The sequence below is a fragment of the Triturus cristatus genome, chromosome 10, assembly GCF_964204655.1.
Source record: "Triturus cristatus chromosome 10, aTriCri1.1, whole genome shotgun sequence".
Taxonomy (NCBI): Eukaryota; Metazoa; Chordata; class Amphibia; order Caudata; family Salamandridae; genus Triturus; species Triturus cristatus.
In genome coordinates, this window is record NC_140593.1 from 118,920,229 (window position 1) to 118,941,856 (window position 21,628).

The window sequence follows — 21,628 nt, forward strand, 5'->3', positions numbered from 1 at the left end:
TAGGAAGCAGGCATCCTATTCTGTTGGGCCTCGGATTAGACGAATTTAGACACGTGATTTCCGGCTGTTGGACGTGAGATGGCCGGGTTAGTTATGAGTTTTGACAGGAAATCAGATAGCGGACCTGATGGGAGACATAGAATTAATTATGCAAATGACTGGGTTGCAAATCCTCTGATATGATTGGTGGGTTTAAGATTTAAATGGCGGCAGTGGCGGGAGACTGGCATCACAGTAGATTTATCTGACCGGCTGTAGATGCGTCATTACTCTGGAGGCCGACCATAGCCCTGGTGCAAGGTATGTTATCGAGCTAGCATTCGGTGAAGTGTAAATGGAGAGTGGGTACCTAATAGAAATACAGCAAGTACACATTACCTAGATTCATATAGATAATAATGCTTTTTTGTTAAAAAATACTTTTTTAGATTGAGATTGGGATCACACATAATTACAGAGCAATATTTTGCAATTGGAGTCGATTCTAACAGATGGGCCAGTATAACCCGGACGTAGATGAGGATGGCGTGGAAGTTAAGCGGGGAGCATTGACCAATAAATTTAGTTCTAAAAACATTGTCAGTGATGTGAATGTATGTTTTCACGCAGATTTTGTTTAATATTTGGAGAGGAAGGCATTTGTTCTACCCAGAGAGGATCACATAACAAATTTCAGTATTTCATACCTACATCGATTGTTTGTAATTTAGGATGTACGTTTAATTATTTATTTTTTCTTTTTACTGGGATGGATGTCCTAAGATACAGGGGTTACATGTGGGAGCAGTGGGTTGCTATGCATTAATATGCTTTTAAATTAGAAATAGAAGCTTCAATGAACTGTTCAGTTGTCAAGAGAGGTGTATCAACCACATGGGTTTTTAAATAGCAGCCGGACATATGATAATGAATATGCCTGAGTAGAATGCAAAGCCAAACAGTGGGGAGCTTTATACAAGCTTAGAATAAAGGTATTTCTTTCTGAGATTGCAGATTGTTAATTAGGCAGGTTTTTATGCAATTAAAATATAACTGTTTTTGGTATGAATTTTTGTTAAAATTTAACATGTATTGGATTGTGATATCATGTTTTTTTAACTTCACAGCCCTGATGATGTGCCAAGGGGGACGAAATGCGTAGGCTGTCCACATCAATTATTATTATGTTTGATGTTGGAGTACGATACATTTGAACTTTTGGAAAAATTCTTGCAAATAAAGAACTGAACAGCTGGCATCGGGATTTGATTATTCAGACTACAATATTTGATTGTTGATTGATGGAATGAACGCGCTACTTCTGCTTTATATATATTCTTTGGGACGAGAGTGGTTTTGACGGTGGGCCACAGGAAGTCGAGCGTCATAATTCACAAATTTAAAGTATAGAACTTTCATTGAACACTCACCAGTGCATACCAAGTTGTGACCCTCATCGTTATTCGTTATCCACAGTGATAACATTCCATGCCGCGTTATCTGACATGAAGATTGTGCACCCTTCATATGACATATTTGGGTGGGATATAACTCTGAGTCGCTCTAAGAACTCATTATTACCTCCTCAAATTCCACACAATGCATGGGGAATGTCATTGGAAGTGTGTCCATTATTTACCTAGGTTTCTGTGGGAATGTTAAGAATTAAACTGTGGCTTAATGACTTCAGTGTTGCTGTAATTATCAAAGTCACAAGCCTTTACAAGTGATGTTAAGTGCATGACTAGCGAGCCCAAACATTTACCACTATATTGTAGCAAGGAATGAAACGTGTCCCTTTCATAAGCTACATTTCTCTGTGACTGACAATACAGCATGAGTCTGTTCTTGAAACATTCACAAGAGTGTGCAAACCAAGTTTGAACAGCATGTCTTGAGTGACAGAACCCAAACATTGTAGCAGGAAGCCTCTGGCATCCACATTGTTCTTGACACAAATCTCCTCAATATAGATATCAAAACACCTGATCCATCTACTACACCGAGGCCTAAATTCTCAGATTCATCAACATCAAAACTGTACGGCACACATAGCACCATAGTCATTTTACACTGGACAATTGCCTTTCCATTACCGAGGTATGGTGATACATGTTTTGTCTTGAGAGAAATCCCATCCTCTGAATCTGCAGTTGCCATGAATCCCTGGCCTGAATAGCTTATAGCTAAACAGCAGACAAGGACATATATGGTAGGAGAATCACCTTGTTGCCAGTGCATCTTCTTTTCAAAGTGGTGACACAAACATGTGATCAAATCAAGTTCCAAGTAAGGTCTTTTAAAATGCTTACATTAGAGCTGGAAGCTGCATTAATGTGAGAATATCATAGTTTTAGGAGCAAGAGCACAAAGCATCATCTTTGCCAAGTAAGCTCCAAAAATATGTCCTTGGTCTGCCTCCTAACTTTTATCCTGCAACTCTGCAGAGAGGGTGCATCACACGTTGTGTCCACTGATGATATGTGTGTGCTACACTCAAGGCGAAACTGCATATCGCAATTTGCTTATCTGATGCCCCCCCCATCCCCCCAAGTACAAAGGATCATTCTACAACACTACTACTCAAATGGTACAATATCTGTTCAGATCCTTAGCATATGTGTGGTGTGGGGTACAGTTGATATGCACACACTGTAATATGTCAGATATATGGGTCTGTACAAGTATATACATGAATAACAATGTAAATAGCACTTACTCATTTTTTTTATTTAATTCTTTTATCGAGCTACCCATCCCAATGTAGGGTGTCTGAGCGCTTTACATCACTCACCCATTTTATACATTGACAATAAATCATAAAAGTGTGTAAACCAACGTACATTATGTTACATAAAACAATGAGCGTTTCAAGGTGTAGGAATCACACATCATCTGTACTGGGAGAGATTACATGTTAAGAATGCATGTCTGTGAGAAACACCAAATCAGGATTTGAAACATAACACAGTGCTTCGAGTTGTCTGTACTAATAAGATTTTATTACAACTTACAGAAACCCCTTTTAGCAGCCCTATAATAATAACAGGTTGAGAAAAAAACAATAAGGTTTTCTAAGCCCATGTCTTGCAGTTTGCATGCAGGTCCGTGCTGGCGGCTCAGAGCTAACTGTGCTATACTTGAAGGAGCGCAATTTTAGGACCTGCAGGTAATAAAAGGATCTGTGCCAAAAGCACTAACCCACTACCTAACTACATAAAATGGAAATCTGTCATCTGCATTTAACACAATGTGCTTTGCAGAAGAAAGAATATCCATTTGTGCTAATGTATGAGTCAAATAAATCTGTGACTAAAAAACACAGTGTATTAACCACCAGAGTTATCTTAACATTATTATTATTCCGAGATTTACTGGATACACCAAGCTCTCTGCAACAGGTGCCTTAACCTCATAAAATATGTTAAAATGTAGCCTTTACAAACAATTAAGTCAGAATATATTTATGTCAAGTCTCACCTTGTTGCCAATTTCTTTGTAAAAAAAAAAGAACACCTGAATGTACAGGTTAACTGCAAGTCTGCTTTTCATGACTCTGCCTCTCGTGACCCTACCTCTTTTGTTGCCGAACCTTGACCCTTGATAAAGAGGCTTCCAGCGTAAAGTGTGTCCAATCCTAACACTGGTTGAAGGTGTGTAAATACGTTTGTGTATCTTGTGAAGTTTTTTTAAAATAATGAGACAGTTCTCTTTCAGTTTACAGCCTTCACACTCTCACTCTAGGACTGTTTCACACGCAATGCTTTCACTTAACTATGAAACAGGATATCGTGGTTAAGTGATGTACAAAAACATATTGGACAGAAACAGAGGCCAGATTCAGCTTCAAATTCCCGCCAAACCATTTGCAGTCCAGAAGAGGCGCTGTGGTCAGAGAAGAAACGCAGTCTTTATTTTATTGGAGATGAACTTTGTCAATCTAATTCCGACCCCCTATTTATACCACCCCTTTCCCGCTGCCAGTCATTTCGTCTATCACTCTGTCTGCTACTTCAACGTACTATTGGCGTCTCATGTCTGTCAATTAAACATTAGCAGAGGATTTGATTGGATTGGTCTAAAAGCATGGGACGTCCCCATTTTTTTCATTGGGTGGTGTGCCATGGCTTCTGGCACGCCCCCCAAACGACCTGTCGCTTTGTGACAGGCCGACGAGGAGCGTTTCCTGGTGCAGCCTAGTAACCGCCTCCTTTTAAACAGTAAAGACAGACTGAAGGAAAGCGGTGCCTGAGCCAGGTTATAGAATCTGGCGTCCATTTTCGAAATCTCTTTAGTACACACACTGAACATAGAAGTGAAAAATACTAGCACAGTAAACCAAGAAATAAAACGAAGAAAGTGTGCTGTACAAAATGTGAGTCCGGCATTGTATTCAACGCATTCAGTATGAAAAAGAAGTTGCCTCAATATTGATATAGTTTTCTGGTACTGGAATTGATAATAATAATTCCTTCCTCAGTTGTCATTCCAATATTGTTAAAAAATCCAAATATATTTAAATTAAGAGTATGTTTCATTTCCTAGGCTTGTGAGCGTTGGAATGATTCTCTATTTAGATATGGCCGCCGTTTTGTGGGCGTGATGCGATCTACGTCACGTCTCGACTCTTTTCTATGTCTTGACTCGCTGCGCGTGAGACCACTCTGTTGCCCTTGACTCCACCCCTTTCCTCGCCCCCGTCTCCTGTCCGAGGAGATGTCATTCCTTATCGGCGGAGCGTTTCGCTCCTGCTTCCCGGTCTCGCCCCTCTTCCCCGGTGTGTGATGGTGACCGGGAACCGGAGGACTCCTAGTGGCGGCTGGAGAGAGAGCGCGCGGCCGTGGCCGTTGGAGCGGGCACAGTGAGCGCACGCGGGACCGGCAGCGGAGGGAAGCGGCTCGCACGCAACGGCGGGTCCGACTCCGCAGCCCCGGGTTCAAGCATGGCGGAGCAGGCGGCGCTGGAGAGCCGGCCGCAGAAGGGAGCTGCCGCCTCCAACTCCTCGGGCCGGGCCACCGGGGGCAGCTCCTCTTCCGGAGGAGCCCTGGCCGGTGGGCTTTCGCAGCCGGCGGGCTGGCAGTCCTTACTCTCCTTCACCATCCTCTTCTTGGCCTGGCTGGCCGGATTCAGCTCCAGGCTCTTCGCTGTCATACGCTTCGAGAGCATCATCCATGAGTTCGACCCTTGGTGAGTGCGGGGATGGTCTGCCTGATGCAGTGGGATTTGTGGAGCAAGAGGGAGGGGAGCTTTAAGGCTCAAGGGAGTGAATCTGATAACCCTGTCTTGGGCCGGAGAAGAGACCCATTTGGTGCATTCTGGCATGATCTGCACGAATTCCCCCCTCCAACCAGGTCCTATAATACCAATTAAGTAATTCCACCCAGGATGAGCATGGACTGCTTTATAACCCTGTTCCGCCCCACCTGCCGGTTTCAATCCAGTAGCACATGGAGGAAGAGAGGTACCCCGTGAAACTGAAGGAGGCCTTTGCTTTGTATGCAGCTTTAATGGGATGAAGTTGGGCAGCACCACAGCTTTGCTGCATAAGACACGCACGAGACTTCAAACTTGCAGCATACTCGCCCTTGGGCTTAATTATAACTTGCAGGGAAATACCAACCAGGTGCACATAGAGGTACTAATTTGAAACACCGTGCATTCGTTGTAGGGAGCCAAACTGTGATTTAAACACAACGTTTTACCGAGCGCTTAGATTTTGGATTTTAGAGGTCGCACTGTTGCAGTCTTTTGCTTGTGGCAGTTGAGCTGCTAATACATATCGAAATAATGATTTGACTGCGTTATCAAGTTATCTACGCAGGTGTCTGTGGCCTGGAAAGACCACTGATGATACTAGCTCGTAGTATACAGTCTGACACGAATGTATCATGGAAGCAGTACCCTGGAAGACCGAGTGGCAGTTTCACTGCCACCAGTAGAGCCACCTGCCAACTTTTTAAACTTAACCCACGGTGAGGTCGGGCGATTTTAAGGTAGTTCCATTTGAATGCAACAGAAACAGACATTTTTATCTATTTGAGCAGAGAAATACGTTTTTTTAGGTTGAGGCATTTCGTTTGGAGGTTGAACTAGGACACAGTGACGGACCCCTACTAATGATTTATTGAGAGATACAAAAACATGCATACGGAAACGTCGAATGCAAATGACGATAATTTGAAAACTCACTGTGCTGACCGTTTGGATTGCCTTTGGGTACTTCATTTTTTTTCATTGCTGGTGGATACAGACCTTATCGACACCATGATGTATTCAATCATCGTGATTATAAAAAATAAAATAAAAGTGCCATATTTTGCCTTGGGGAAATAGTTCCATTTCCCAGTACTTGCAGTGTAGCAAACTTCAGAGAATGAGGAATGCTCAGCTGACAGTACAGTAATGGGTAATTTAGCAGGTGGGTTTAGTACGGAGTGGAAAAAAACAGTAATCTTTATGGGAAAGCAGGCAATATACAAGAATGCATCTCCAACTTTCTTTAATTGGAGGATGAATGGAGGAGCTATGTGGTGGTAGGCTTTTGCAGAGTTTGAACACACACCATAGACTTATTTGTGAATGTTTATCTTGCATAACTGCTATAAATAGTGTCCAATGCTCAGTACTGAAAGAGGCTAGAAATAAATGTTTGCTTCCTTTAATATAAAGATTTAAATTGGACTCTCCTCAGGATCTGATGGACTTGCTGTAAAACCCACCAAATAAATGTGCGTTTTAAAGTGTGCACGTTTAAAAAATGTTTTTCACCTGTTAATTGAATGGATGAAATATTATTTGGACTTAGGAATGATAAGAGACATTTAATGTATTTTGATTACCAATCTTTTTAATATGGTGATTGTAGACCTCGGGGTATGTCAAAATCAATAAAAAGAAAACCCTCAACTTCATTGTGACAAGCATAGGAAACCTGAGATGGATTAGTGCGAGTGGAGGACCTCTGCTTATTGAAAGCTTCCTTATGTGAAAGAAAAAGGGCACTACAGGGACAGCAATGCTGGTAATGGGTGAGTTAGAGGAACAAGAGGTAAATGATGGTAATATAAAGAGTGCAACTAATGGGAGCTTTGTGGGTCCTCCTAAGTGTGCCATTTGATTGGTAGGAAAAGGCTTGAGGGAAGTATCGGGTGGCGTATTGTTTTCTTTAAGTTGGTGTAGGCATTAAGTTGAGGAGGAGTGGCAAGGGAAGTGGTACTGGCTGTGTGTTTACTCGGGCTAGGAGTTGGGCTACTGTGATGCTTGTTTGTTTAATGCTCTGTGTAAGGTTTAAACGAGTCGGTGTATGAGCAGGGGGGTTGAGAAAGTTTTGGAATCATGGAGACCAGGGAACTAGAAATGAGGGTGGTATGCGAGCTAGAGGATAATGTGTAGGATGTCCAGCTTTACATTATCACTTCTTTGGGTGCTTTGTGTTCGCAGACACATGAGAAAATGTTTGTTGGGTAACTGAGTCACATAGCTTATTTCTGGGTTTTTATGCAAGACCCCCCCCCTCCTCTAAATCCGATTTTCTTCAAAGATATAACTCAGCTAGAGTGATTTTATCGAGTGAATACTATACATACTCTATTTGAGTTCTCCCATTACCACCTCCTGAAGTAAGATCTGTCTACTCGCTGTTGCAGGATTTGAGAAGCAAATTTAGAAAATGACCAGCTATGTATCTAAATGGGAACACTTTTGGTAATTTTTATTCCTGGCCTCTCATTTCACCATATTGTGTGCTCTTTGGGCAATAACTTATTGAATAGATTGTTCTGCCTACCTCTTGGCAATATTGGAACTATTTAGAATCCATATAAATGATACTAGTCAGTGTGGGTAAAAAAATGGACTCACGTTTGTGGAAGGGGAGAAGTGCCCTTCTGCGATAGCCGCTTAAATGCAATATGGTGGTACTTTGGTAGAAGTAGCTGTGTGCTGCGTTCTCGGGTCTAAAACTTCAACTTGTTGGTCTCTGAAATCATCCAGTTTGTCCTGGATGATTTGTATCGTCCTGTTTGCTCCTGTATTTCTGTCCACTGATATGACAATAAGTCGTATCTCCCAGGACAGGTCTTCAGCATGATATTCAATAACACATTCAGGGCATCGGCAGGTTGCTGTATTTGCATCTTCATACCTGAATGTGCCCCCTGAAGGTGCATTGTGTAGGACTCCCCGCCTGTGCTGCAACTCTCAGCCACATAGAAGTACAACATTCACAGCTCATAAAGGACTGAAAGAGCAGGAGTTGCTTGTCTTTTGAGAGGGTTAAAAATGGTGGCTTTTGCATTTCTTTGCTTAGAATAAAATCCTTGCATTTATTCTTATATTTTTTTTTTCTGGAGCAATCCATTGTAGTGGGTGGGCTATTTGTCACCAATTTAAACCGGATCTATCTATCATTGTAGAGTTTTGTCTTCTATAGCTGAATACCATACATTGGGTGGAATGAAGCCACGTGGGAGTGTAGTTTTTTTTGGGTACAAACGCCATTAGTCCATCTTATTTTTGTATTGTGTGTCTCCATTTGCACCCCAGTTTCTGCTTTGTCGCAGTTCCAGTGTATTTTTTATTTTGTTGTAAACATGTAAATACATTATCCCATGCGACCAGTCTGATACTGGAGTTGTACTACAGCGCATACAAAAACGTGACACTTCGGTTTGTTAGATGTGCACTGTCGAGTATTATAATACTAGTTTTGTGCTGTGGACTGGATATGCCATACTGATACCTCCATAGTTTGGACATTTCCCTTCACTCCTAAATCTGTGCAAGGTGACTTGTAAAGCACCTCCCTCTCCAGTGCATCTGTTTTGCATATTTCCGCTAGGTGTATAGAGTTTCAAGTGCATAATATTTGCTCCTTGATTAGCATTGCTTGTGTACAAATTCTGATATCTGATGAACATTCTTAGTATTTTTGTTCAGGTGACTGTCACATCTTTACTGTTTGTCATTTACAACTAGTAGAAAACATTGTTTATTAGCTACTATCAACTGATGTTGCTCTGACAATTGCTTCGTCAGAATAGGCTGAGACTGCTCTACGATTATATTATTTGAGTGAGTTCGATGAAAATTGTAGTAGGATAGTTCTCACCAGTTGAGAATCTCAGTGCCGGAGAGCGTTTCACATACATTCAAAACATTCAGCGGTATGTGAATGCCTTCTCTGTCCCTACCAGTTACCCTTAGGGTGCGCTTGCAACATTGATGCTGCGTCAATAACTGTCCTAGTTAACCTACTCTTCATCAAGGACACTTGAGATGGGCCTAGTAACCCAAGCTTTCCTTTATTCTTTCCCTTGATGTACCTCTGGACATTCTTTCTTGATCCTTGATACGATAGACTCAGGTCGGCCCAATTTTTCGGCTTAACTGTCCCAGTTTTTTGAGCTGAAACCACCCTTCCCACATCTCCCACCCGTGATTCTTTCTGACCCAGAAGCGTAGTTTAGTTTGTCACAAGTATTGCATACTTTTTCACCATTTGATGCAGTAGTGCTGGGGAAGAGTCAGTTCGAGGTAATAGGATGCTTGGTGTGTGTCTGCCTTTGCCCCAGCTCAGTCCATATTCATATGCATCATCGACATATGTATCTTCAATAATCCAGTCAGTCATTTCAAGGTGATGACTGTTAAGTGCTACGAAACTTTCAGTCAGTGCTCTGTTATGTGATTGAACCTGACTTTACGAGCCAAGTCTCATGTGACTAACTTTACCCAGCCCTACTGTTCTTTTCCTGGTGTACTTGATGTGTAATTGACAGGTACCGTTTCTCCAGCCTTTCACCTTTTTGATTTTCGCTCTTCATACTCTGCCTACCTTCCGGAGATGATCCTGACACGTTTCTGTAGAGCCTCCAAGTTGTCCCATGTCTTGTGTGACACCTTCAGCCAGTTCGTGCTTTTCTACCAACAGTATGTTTTGTGGGACTTGCAGGTTTGATTTTTCCATAATACGATTGTGCTTCAGTCTCAGCATGTAATGTGCTTTTGGACAGAGAAACCAGGTCTTGGTTAGCACTACACACATGTACAGGGAGACACTTAGCTGTTATGTGACTGACTACTTTCCCAGTCCTACCGTCCTTTTTAAAGGCAGGAATGGGAGAAGCAATAATGGAGAAAAAAACAGTTATGATGTTAGCACTGAAGTCGGGCATTTATTTCCCAATAAATGCATGGATCATGCAGAAGTGACAACTGTCTACATTGCACTAACAGGATGATTTGGTTCGTTATCTGTACACAGAAAAAGCATAAGCCCACACTAAAGAGCCAAACACTTTGTGGCTTTCTGCAGGGTTGCAGGATTTCCTATGCTCTTGCCTGCTTAGTGTGGAAGCTGGATACCTTCCAATTTCCTCCAGTGGACCCCTTCTGATATGCAGTGTTGCACCACTACCTCCAAAAGGGCTAGCCTATATTGCGCCACCTGGAAAATAACTCCATATGATAAACCTTTCTTCATTTTGAAGATTTTTAGCTTCTTTCTTCCTACTGACATTAGTGGCCATACATTCATGACTCCCATGCACTTTGTTACAGCTGCTGTGCCTTACTGACTACCTCGACAGGTTTAAAAGCTCTCAAGAACTTCACTGCCTTACTAGACTAAGGGCCTGAACCTGCTGATCATGAAATATCTTCTCGGCCCCTTTTGCCTGTGAGAGTCTGATTCCTGTTCAAACATGCTAACCTAGCGACAAAACCCCATGCCAATATGTAAACCTGCAATGTTACTGGTCCATTCTATTCCATTCAGTTATTTCCCTCTCCCCTTTTGGTGCGTGGTTGCATTTATCACTCTGCACAAATTGAAGGAGAGATCATTCTAGGTCCAATAGTCTTTGTATCGCTTCCCAATGGCTAAGTCCAGTGGTATTGCTTTTGCCTGCACACGCTGCCGTGGTCCCATCTGCTAACATCAGACACTCTGCCAGTCAGTCTGATGGTTAGACCTTTATCCAAGCCATGCAACACTGGTGTTTTTGAGCAGGCATTCCACATTTGTTTACCGTGCCGTCCTATGGCAAGACACGAGATCGAGCAAGCATGTATTAAGTAAAAGCTGGTTTTTCCTGCCTATAATGGAAAAAGTGTTGTCTGTCACCAGTAAACCAAATGGATCTCTTGGCTGTTTAATTTCATGCTAGAAAACCTGCTTCTGGGAAAATTCTTTGAGTGGATTTGTAGATTTTATAGAGTCTGGTCAGGGAGGTTTCGAACATGTATTAAAATTTGTGTTAGTTTGAATCTCCCTTACCGAGTTGCTTTTGCACGAAGTATTGCCAACTAGCTCGATTCACAATCAAAACCTCACTTGCATCCTTTGCACACCAGTCCTAAAAACGTATAGGAATTTAGTCTTAGTTTCACAATGAATCTGTTTAGGTGGGTAATCTCTTTCCTGCATTGGACTGTGGGTTGTTCTGCTTATCCAGATTTCCAGTAGAAGATCGTCTGCCTGGTTCTGCAGTCGATCGGCCTTGAATTGTCTTGGAGTCGCCTCAACCTGATGTGCTTAAAAGTTTGCAGGACCCATTGTATCGACTACCCTTTCGAGTCACTCTAGCCTCAGACCATAGTCTGGCAAACACCAGAAATGGTGGATATACCAAATAGGTTTACATCCGCTTCCTGTAGCAGCTAAGTACCTCAACTATTTTTTGGAGGGTGAAACCAGGTGGGACTGCATAACACTGCCTCAAGTAGGATTACAGGCTAAATGGATTTTATGAGGAACGAAGCCTTCTGTAGCGGTGTACCCAACAGCCATCATGCCACGTTTCGCAGCTACACTGCACCCTCCCTCCCACACCCAGTAGTTAATCAAACATTTTTTTATGAAGGCGCTCCTCCTACTGTCTTTGCAAAGCCGGTAACCACAGTTGGCTACTTTAAAAAAAATACGAGGTCAGGACCACTTCAAGCATTTTAGAAATAAAATAAGGCAATCCTGGTATAACCACCTTCTTGGTATCACTTGCCTATCGTGAATATGGGGGATCTGTGTTTAAAATAGCATCAAGCTCTGAGGGCTCCCAAAGACCTGATCATGTTGGCTGACCATAAGTTGTAGTCTTTGTGGTATATTCACACTGTCAGTTATTAGAATTTCGACGGTATCCATTGCAGTAGCATGGTTGGAACGATTTGTTAATCCTCTTAATACTGGTCGTGGTGGGAACAAAGAAGAGTCAACCTTATTGACTTAAGAGTCCAGATGGTGGTTGTTGGCTCAAAATATCTTCCTTTGCATTATTCATTGTAGCATTGACCTGAAGAATGTTACTGGCATCGCACTTTTCGTTATGCAATAAAGCAACGCTGATTTTCACAGCCTTTAGCACAGGTGCTAGTTTAGGTCATTGCAGTTGAAAAAAAGAATGATTTGATAGCAGTTTTAATTTACTGACCAACACTTAAAACCATGCGTAATTTCAAGTTCTTTTGCTGGTATTTGGAAATAGACACCCAGTCAGCACTATGGTTAATTTTCAGGATATATACCTAAAAGGAATTTGCAGGTGAATCATAGTGGAATTCATTTGTGCAGTTAATGGTTATCTTGATAGTGGTTATGTTTTAGCTGACCTGGACCTTCCGTGCATACTCAAAATAGTAGGTTTAGCGTGACGGCGGTCATTTTACCACTCTAAAGGATGTTGTGGTTGACACTGGCCTGAAGGTGTTGGTGCAATTGCAGTGCCCTTTGTGCTACCCTGCACTGCGTTCTGGGCCATGACACCCAAAACACAGAAGTTAATGGGGACTCGAGTAAGCAATTACTTAAATCTATTTACATGATGTTAAATTAGTTTTTGTATCGAAATATTTGTAAATTCGGATATTTTCATGAAACATAGATGGCAGAGAGCCAGAGCAGTTTTACTTGATTTCTAGTTTATCTTTTTCCTTTGTGCAACATTTCACATCTTTCTCTTTGGTTTAACCTCAGTTGCTTACCTCCAAGAATCAAGTATTGACCCCAATAGCTTGTCAGCAGTTGCTAATGGGTCACCACAGTTGGGCAATGCGGCCTGTATTGCTCTTGCAAGAATGTTGCAAATCTCACACGGGAAGAGAACAGTCGGTCACCCTTGATGCTTTGTGCCTATAGCCCTGTGCTCCATGGGGGTGCTCTGATGTTATGTCCGTTATTCGAAAATGAATGTATGCAGCTCATTGTGTTCATCACACTCATGCTTCACTGTTACCTGTTTTTAGATCGGCCTCTTGGAATCACTCTGGACTTTTCACGTGCTTGTGGCTTTTTTTCCAGCATTATTTCTATTGGGCTTTGCATGTATGCGTCTTTATGAAAAGGCAGCACGCAATTGGGCAAAGGCGGGTGCATGTCCCACCTTTCCCAGTAAATGTATCCGCTCACAGCCTACAGCTTGCGGGAGCGAGCAGTGGAGCCATCTGTTCAGGATCATGTTTCTAATTTGCGCGGCCGCGCTTGTTAGTTTTTCTCTACGTCACCCAAACAGTTTATTTCGAGTAAACGGTCATCCTGCCTTTGCAAAACGTTTCTAAAAATACGGAATTCATCTGAAGCCCTCCTGCCTTTGTAAAACGTTTCTAAAGCTAGCGCCTAGGAGGCTATTAGTGGCCTAACGGCTAGAGCAGTTGACTGGAGAAATGTGTTTGCGTCTCGGAAGAGAAGCTCATCATCCAGTGATTCTATGCAAATCACTTGATCTCCCCGTGCCTCCGGCCTTGCTTGTTTTGTTTTTCTGTACGTAACCCAAATAGTTTATTTCAAGTAAACAGTAATCTTTACATAAGTCCCCGGGATTCATCTGAAGCCCTCCTGACATTAGAATGTAATTTTTGGTTTTAAAACTGCACTGCAGGGTGCGTGCAAACTTATGCCAGTTTAATTTGCTACCCTGTTATTCGTATTGTTCATGCAGTTTAGTTGTACAAAATAACACTTTAAATAAGTACTTATCAATGCAGTTCTACAATATGCCAAATAAATTTGTTAAAGCTTCCACACACAATAATGTAAAGCATAACTAAAAACCTAAGAGGTCCCAAAGGCGAGACCTATTGGCTATGCCAATGCTTGTTTGATCTTCTACCAATCGTTTGTTACCGACCTTTAGGGAACACAGTGATAAGATGCCTTAAATGCCTGTCTGGAAATCCTTACACAGTTTGCATATCTTAGCTGCATACTTGGTACGACCTCCTTTGTGGCTCATGCGAAGTCATTGAAATGTTTATTTTCTTGGGCACCTGTCTGAGAGCTACCAAAATTGAGCTGATTGACTTCTGAATAATTCAAAGTATATGCTGCATGGGAGACTTGTCATATACAGTTGGTAGCTCACTTGTTTTTGCTGTCCCTTTTGTGTTCCACATCTGTATCTTCCTTTTGGGCGTATTTTTGTATTGACTCACATGGGCATGTTAATTCTTTAAAATTAAGTACGCATTTACCTCCTTGGTCAGTAACTCCGTTGCTGAACGGCACGTCATAGTTAGGATCCTGTAACTATTTTCTCTTTGTCTTGTAGCAGACTTTAACTCCGAATGATCGATACATTTTTGGTAAGTAGGAGAGGTAGTTATTTTGCGCTTTTTAAATAGAAAAAGGCGTTATGTTAACAGGCATTGTTGGTATTTAGCGTTGCCCTGCCATACACCTTTAATGTGCCAGTATCAATCAATCAGAGTACTTGTATAGCGCGCTACTCACCAGTGAGGGTCTCATGGCGCTGAGGGGAGGGGGAGCCGCTACTGCTCAGAGCCAGGTCTTGAGGAGTTTCCTGAAGGCAAGCAGGTCTTGGGTCTCTCGTAGGTGGGTAGGGAGGGTGTTCCAGGTCCAGGCGGCGAGGTAGGAGAAGGATCTGCCGCCGGAGGTTGTTCGTTGGATGCGGGGGACATCGGCGAGGGCGAGGCTGGCGGAGCGGAGCTGGCGGGTCGGGGTGTAGAAGTTGAGTCTGCTTTTCAGGTAGGCTGGTCCGGCGTTGTGGAGTGCTTTGTGTGCATGGGTGAGGAGCTTGAAGGTGATCCTCTTGTCGACGGGGAGCCAGTGAAGGTTTCTCAGGTGGGGGGTGATGTGGCTGCGGTGGGGGACGTTGGCGATCAGTCGGGCGGAGGCGTTTTGGATGCGTTGTCGTCGTAGTAGGTGTTTGGCTGGGATTCCTGCGTAGAGTGCGTTGCCGTAGTCCAGTCTGCTGCTGACGAGGGCCTGTGTCACCATTCTACTTGTTTCGGTCGGGATCCACTTGTAGAGCCTGCGTAGCATGCATGCGGAGGGTATTGTAGCAGGAGGAGGAGACAGCGTTGACCTGTTTAGACATGGAGAGGGAGGAGTCGACGATGAATCCCAGGTTGAAGAGTTACTTTGTAGTTATCTTGTGAGTTACTGTTTCTTAAGTACTCGTGTCTTCGTCGAGGAAGTCCAGGATTTAAGCCGTGTAGGGAATGTGGGGGTCACATGTCCATCACTAACCCCCATGAAGATTGCTTATGGTGTCTGTCGTCTGAAAGGCACTTCAATAACGGGAAGCGAAGCTGTTTATGGCCAATGCGAAGAAGGAAGGTAGATGTCGCAAGCGAGACAAGTCGAAGCCGGAGTCGTCGACTTCGCACTCGTCGAAGTCGAGAAGACATAAGAAAAAGAGGAAGCATGAGTCTTGGCACCGATCGAAGAGTAGGGCTTCGAGGTCTCCTTCACCTTGACGTCGCAGTAGGGACTTGGTTTCACCTTCTTCTTCTCCTTGTGTCACTCCGGAGTAGTCTCCTTCGCCAAGGGTAACTCCGGCGCAGTCTCCGGCGCCGAGGGATTCACCTGCTTCCGACGCCGAGTCGGATCAGGATGCTGAACTCTCTCCTGTGCCTGAAGGTGAACCAGTGGATCCGGTAGAGGATCCGTCGGTTCCGACGCCAGTTACTCCCCGGCTGGATACAGGTTCGAATCCATACCCGCAGTTCCCGACTCCAGGGGCGGATCCGTTGCATTTTTTAAATGCAATGTATGGAGTTTTTCAAAGAGCAGCCTTCCCAGCCGGTGCACCTTCAGGTCCCGTGGGTCCGCTGGCTTTCAGTTTGGGTGTGCCACAACACTATGCTCAGGCACCATTTATGCCCTTCATGCCGATGGCGCCGTCATGGCAGTTCCCGGCGCCGTCTGGAGAGCCTTTCTCCCGGCCTCGTCTGGATCGTGTGCCTTCGTCGGAGCCTCCCTCGACGCCGGCTCCAGCTGTGCCGCGTGTGACGCCGCAGACTCCATCGGCGCAGCCGACTCCGCGATCGGCACCGCCAACTCCATGTCCACGGATTCGTTCTCGAAGAGTCTCAGACTTAAAGAAGAGGAGCAGTGCAGAGGAAGTGGAGGAAGGTGAATTAGACGACTCAATGGATGAGTTTGAAGGTATTCAGGGGGCAAGCGGATTAGACATCACTCCTGAGTGGGAACTTTCTTCTTCGAGGTCTTCTCCGCCTCAAGAACTGTCTCCTTAACCATTTGGTAATAAAGAAGGCTGCAGAGCTTTTAGACTTACAGTTGCCTTCTGCTGAATATAAGCCTAACTTATTGACCGAGGTTCTTCATTTGCCTTCCTCAATTGTTGAGCCTCTGTTACCTTTTAACGAGGCCATCCTGGATCCGATTATGGATTTGGCGCAAGCCACTTTCTTAGCCTGCTGTTTCGAGGGCTGTGGCTAGAAGATATAGAGTAGCTCCAGGAGATCCGAGCTTCCTTTCATCTCATCCATCTCCAGAGAGTTTGGTAGTGCAATCATCCTGCTCCAAACAATCTTCGGGGGCTTTTTCCAAAAGCACCAGCTGACAGAGACTCAAAGAAAATTGAACAGTCAGCTAAAAAGGTTTTCTCATCAGCTAGTATGGCACTGAAATCAAATAATGCCACTTGTTTGTTGGGCCGCTACCTTCACGCCTTAATGGACTCTGTAAGGCAATTGGCCCCCAAATTGCCTGATGAGGAGAAGGGTTGTTTCATGGAGGTTCTTTCAGACGCTCAGGCTGCAGCTAGGCAGGTAATCCAGTCAGGCCTGGATACGGCTGACTCTGTTGCTAGAGTTATGGGTTCTTCCATAGCCACAAGAAGACAGGCTTGGCTCCGCTCTTCTGGATTCTCACCTGATGTTCAGGCAACACTTGTTGACTTACCCTTTGATGGGGCAAAGCTTTTTGGAGAGAAAGCGGATTCTACCCTACAGAGGTTCAAGGATAGCAAAGCGACTGTGTGATCATTAGGATTGCAGACAGTCGAAGGGTTTTGGCTTCAGAAACTATAGGGGTTTTTGGAGGCCGTCCTTTCGCACCTTCCGTCAACCGCAACAGCAGCAAAATCCTCTCTATAAGTCCTATAGAGGGAGACAAAGGGGTCGATGTGGTTCTGGCCGCAATCTCTCCTCCTCTGCTCCCAATGATGCTACAGGGAAGCAGCCCTAGATCCCCCATTCTGGATCATGTGGGGCCTGTTGGGGGTCGGGTGTCCCACTTTCTGCAAGGTTGGAAATTGGTCACGACGGACCTTTTGGGTTTTAAACCTTGTGGAGAATGGGTACGCCCTTCCCTTTCGGGAATTTTCTCCCCCTTACCCTCCTTGCCAAGGTTTTTGCTCAGAGGACCATCAGCTTTTTTTGTAGAAGGAGGTACTTGCATTGTTACAAAAAGGTGCAATAGAGGTGGTTCCAGAGCAGGAAAGGGGTCAGGGATGCTACTCCCGGTATTTACAGGTTCCCAAAAAGGACGGCAGATTGCGTCTGATTCTGGACCTCAGTCTTAAACTTTTACCTGAAGCAGGAGAAATTCAAGATGCTAACCCATGCTCAGGTTCTTCAGGCGTTGCAGCAAGAAGACTGGATGGTGTTGATCGACTTGCAGGATGCGTATTTCCACATCCCAATCTTGGAGCCACACAGGAAGTATCTCCGTTTTACGATTAGGTCGCAACACTACTAGTTTGCGGTCCTCCCATTTGGTCTTACTACTGCACCTCGAGTCTTCACCAAGGTGATGGTGGTGGCTGCTCAATTCAGTAGGTCGGGGATTCCGTTTTTCCCCTACCTGGACTACTGGCTTCTGAAAGCAGAGTCGCCAGAGATGGTGCAACATCATCTGCAGGTAACATCTCAACTGGTATTCAACTTGGGTTTTTCAATCAATGTGCCCAAATCTCACCTGGTGCCCTCTCAGCGCAACCTGTTCATAGGGGCGGTACTGGACACTACTGTGTGTCGAGCATTTCCTCCTCCACAAAGAATTCTCGACATTCAGAGATGATCCCTTCATTCTACAATGGAGCGGTTGTTCCAGTTCTGAAGGTCCTTCGCCTGCTCGGTCTGTTCGCCTCCTGCATTCTGTTGGTCAACCATGCACGCTGGCACATGAGGGTGCTCCAGTGGTGTCTCCGCAGGCAGTGGTATCAGCACAACGGGGATCTCAGGGAGTCAGTCAGGATCTCCAGAGAAGCTGCTGCGGATCTGTATTCCTCCAACGGTGGCCACAGTGACAACGGATGCCTCCACCCTAGGGTGGGGTGCTCATCTGGGGGATCTGGAGATCAAGGGTCTTTGGTCTCCAGAGGAAAGATTGTATCATATCAATCTTCTAGAATTGTGGGCAATACGTTTGGCGCTCAAGGCTTTTCTCCCTTCCCTTCACGGTCAGTCGGTTCAAGTCCTGATGGACAACACTACTGCGATGTGGTATGTCAACAAGCAGGGAGCAGTAGGGTCGTACCGTCTCTGCAGAGAGGCTTTGCGACTCTGGTCCTGGGCTCAGGACCATCGGATTTGCTTGATGGTGAATCATCTGGCCAGGGTGCTGAACGTACGTGAGGACAGTCTGTCGACAGCTTTCTGCCGACCACGAGTGGAGGCTTAATCCAGAGGTAGTTCAGCACATCTTCCGGACGTGGGGGACACCTCGGGTGGACCTGTTTGCCACTCAAGAGAACGCGCATTGCCCGTCATTCTACAGTCTCTGATGCAGGGGGCTTATGGGGACGCGTTTCAGATGAGTTGGGGCTCACAACTCCTTTATGCATTTCCTCCCATACCCTTGATTCCTCTGGTTCTGAGGAAGATTCGCCAAAACTGGTCCCAAGTTATATTGATTGCCGGGATTGGCCAAGAAGGGTGTGGTACACAGATCTATTTCGCCTTTCGTCGCACCCTCCACTCCGTCTCCCTCTCAGGGCAGACCTCCTCTGGCAGTCGGAGGGGCAGGTTCTTCACCCCCACCTCCAGAGCCTGCACCTTCATGCCTGGAGATTGAACGGGGCAACCTGAGTTCTTTCTCTCTCTCCCACCGGACGTAGTGGATGTTATATTATGTAAATTGGTGTGGAGAGAGATCCATTGACCCTTTAAAGGCCCACTTGTCTAATGTTTTTCAGTTTGCTCTTTCCTTGACTCAGCAAGGTTGTGCTGTGGCCACGGTTAAGGGCTATTTATCAGCCGTATCGGCTTTTCTGTGCCTTCCCGATCAGCCGTCATTATTTAAATCTCCTATTGTATTAAGATTTATCAAAGGTCTTACTAATAGGTTTCCACCTTTTGTAATGCCAAAGTGGGACCTTAAACTAGTTTTAACTTTTTTGATGGGGTCCCCTTTTGAGCCCCTTCTTAGCGGCCCTTTGAGGCTATTGTCTTTTAAAACGGTCTTTCTTGTAGCCATAACCTCAGCAAGGAGGGTGAGTGAGCTTCAAGCTCTTAGTTCTAAACCCCCGTTTTTAACCTTACATGCTGAAAGGATGGTTCTCAGGACCAGGGCTGCTTTCCTACCTAAGGTAGATACTCCTTTTCATCTGGGGCAGTCCATTACTCTCCCTGTGTTTTATTACCCCCCCCCCCCCTCCTCCCTCCTTCCAAGGAGGAGGAGAGACTTCACCGCTTGGACCATAAAAGAGCAGTGAGCTTTTATTTGGACAGAACAAAAGATATACAATTGGAAGTTCAGCTCTTCGTGGGCTATGTTGGACGCTCAAAAGGCAAAGCAATGCACAAGCGCACTCTGTCCAGATGGATCATCCTAACCATCAAGATCTGCTACACCCTGGCTGGTAAGGTTCCTCCTGAGGGTATTAGAGCTCATTCTACTAGAGCTAAGCCTTCTACCTCTGCTTTGGCCAGGGCTGTTCCAGTTGCAGACATTTGTAAGGCCGCAACTTGGGCCTCCCTCCATACTTTCGCAAAGCATTATTGCGTAGACTCTGAGATGAGGAGGGAGGGCCGTTTTGCACGCTCTGTCTTGCAGGACTTTTTGGTATAGGAAGGGTGGACACCCTCCGGGAGTGGTACTGCTGTGGGAATCTATTCACAAGGTGAGGAATCCACTGGCAGATGTATCCATCAGAACAACAAGTTACTTACGTTCGATAACGCTTTTTCTGGTGGATACAGTATCTACATGTGGATTCCTCACTGACCCACCCGCCTCCCCGCTGTCCACCTTTGTATACCTAAAAAGATTCTTTTTGACTGGTTGTTTATTCATTGTTATTTCTATCTAGTACATTTATAGGAAATGCTGATGTTTTTAGCTTTTCTTTTTTGGCTTGTTTTGTATATATTGGTTCAAATGTACTATGTTGTGTACTATGTATATTTGAGTTTGTCTCAGTCCACCTGTTCTCCTCGGAGGCACGGAAAAAATGGGCGGAAGGGACATCACGCCGACGTGGCTCTCTTATGGCTCCAGTGACGTCATACGGAGTCGCGAGTGGAGCCGTGGTATTATGACGTCGGCGTGGAGAGCTAGGAAAAATTCTGTGGAATGCTGGCGCAGGGGATATTCACAAGGTGAGGAATCCACAGGCAGATGCTGTATCCACCAGAAAAAGCGTTACCGGAAGGAAGTAACTTGTTCATCAAGGTCTTTCTTGAAAATGGCAGCTTTTTTCTACCCAGATAAAGAATGAGACGATTGTTCACTTTGTAAATGGTTCATCTCAGCAACTTATATTTGATACGCCCTTCAGCGAATATATACTCTGTGTGGATGTAGTCAACCTGAACGGGCTTCAACCTTCCGTAAACGGCTGGTAACTTTATGCTGCAGCATCCCCATAGATATTCAATACATCGGCAGGGACACTCTGTTCACCACGTTGCCACCAGTTACAGTTCCCAAGGTTCTCTTGTCCTCTAGATGAGATGGGATCAAGCATTTCTTTTTGCCCCCTCTTTCTGGTCAATGAGTCTTGAACGGCACCAGTTTAACAGTAATATTGCCATGACCAGAAAAAGTTGTGCCCTATTTACAGATGATGCCAAAGTGTGCAAACGGTATTTATTGTCACTCTAAGAATATTAAATAAAATGCAACTAATTTTCAAGGGTTAGACATGACTGAACTAGCAGTCTGCAATTGAATGAAGTTAAATAAGTAGTCTGTCTGTGCCGCACTTAACATGTAGTGAATAAGCAGTGTAGGGTCCATACAGTCTGCTAGTTTAACTTCTACCTACATTATTCAGTGTTTAACTTCTCTTACTGTGTCGCTGGTGACTATTTGACTTTGATTGTCCTGTACCGATTGTTTTATTCTTTTTTTTTTTTTTTTTTTTTTTTTTTTGAAAAAGTTTTTATTGAACAATAATTCGGTTACAAGTATGGGCCTACAACCACCCGGGCCGGCCGCTAG

At 44.5% G+C, this 21,628-nt stretch overlaps 1 protein-coding gene across 1 annotated transcript in view; it reads left to right on the plus strand.

The window, feature by feature from the left end:
- Window positions 1–4,588: 4,588 nt before the first annotated feature.
- STT3B (STT3 oligosaccharyltransferase complex catalytic subunit B) overlaps window positions 4,589–21,628 on the plus strand; it is a 449,914-nt gene continuing 432,874 nt past the window's right edge. Inside the window, exon 1 of the mRNA XM_085630572.1 lies at window positions 4,589–5,166. Within this exon, the coding sequence (XP_085486698.1) occupies window positions 4,922–5,166 (245 nt within the window). The 5' untranslated portion in view covers window positions 4,589–4,921. The remainder of the gene's footprint in view (window positions 5,167–21,628) is intronic.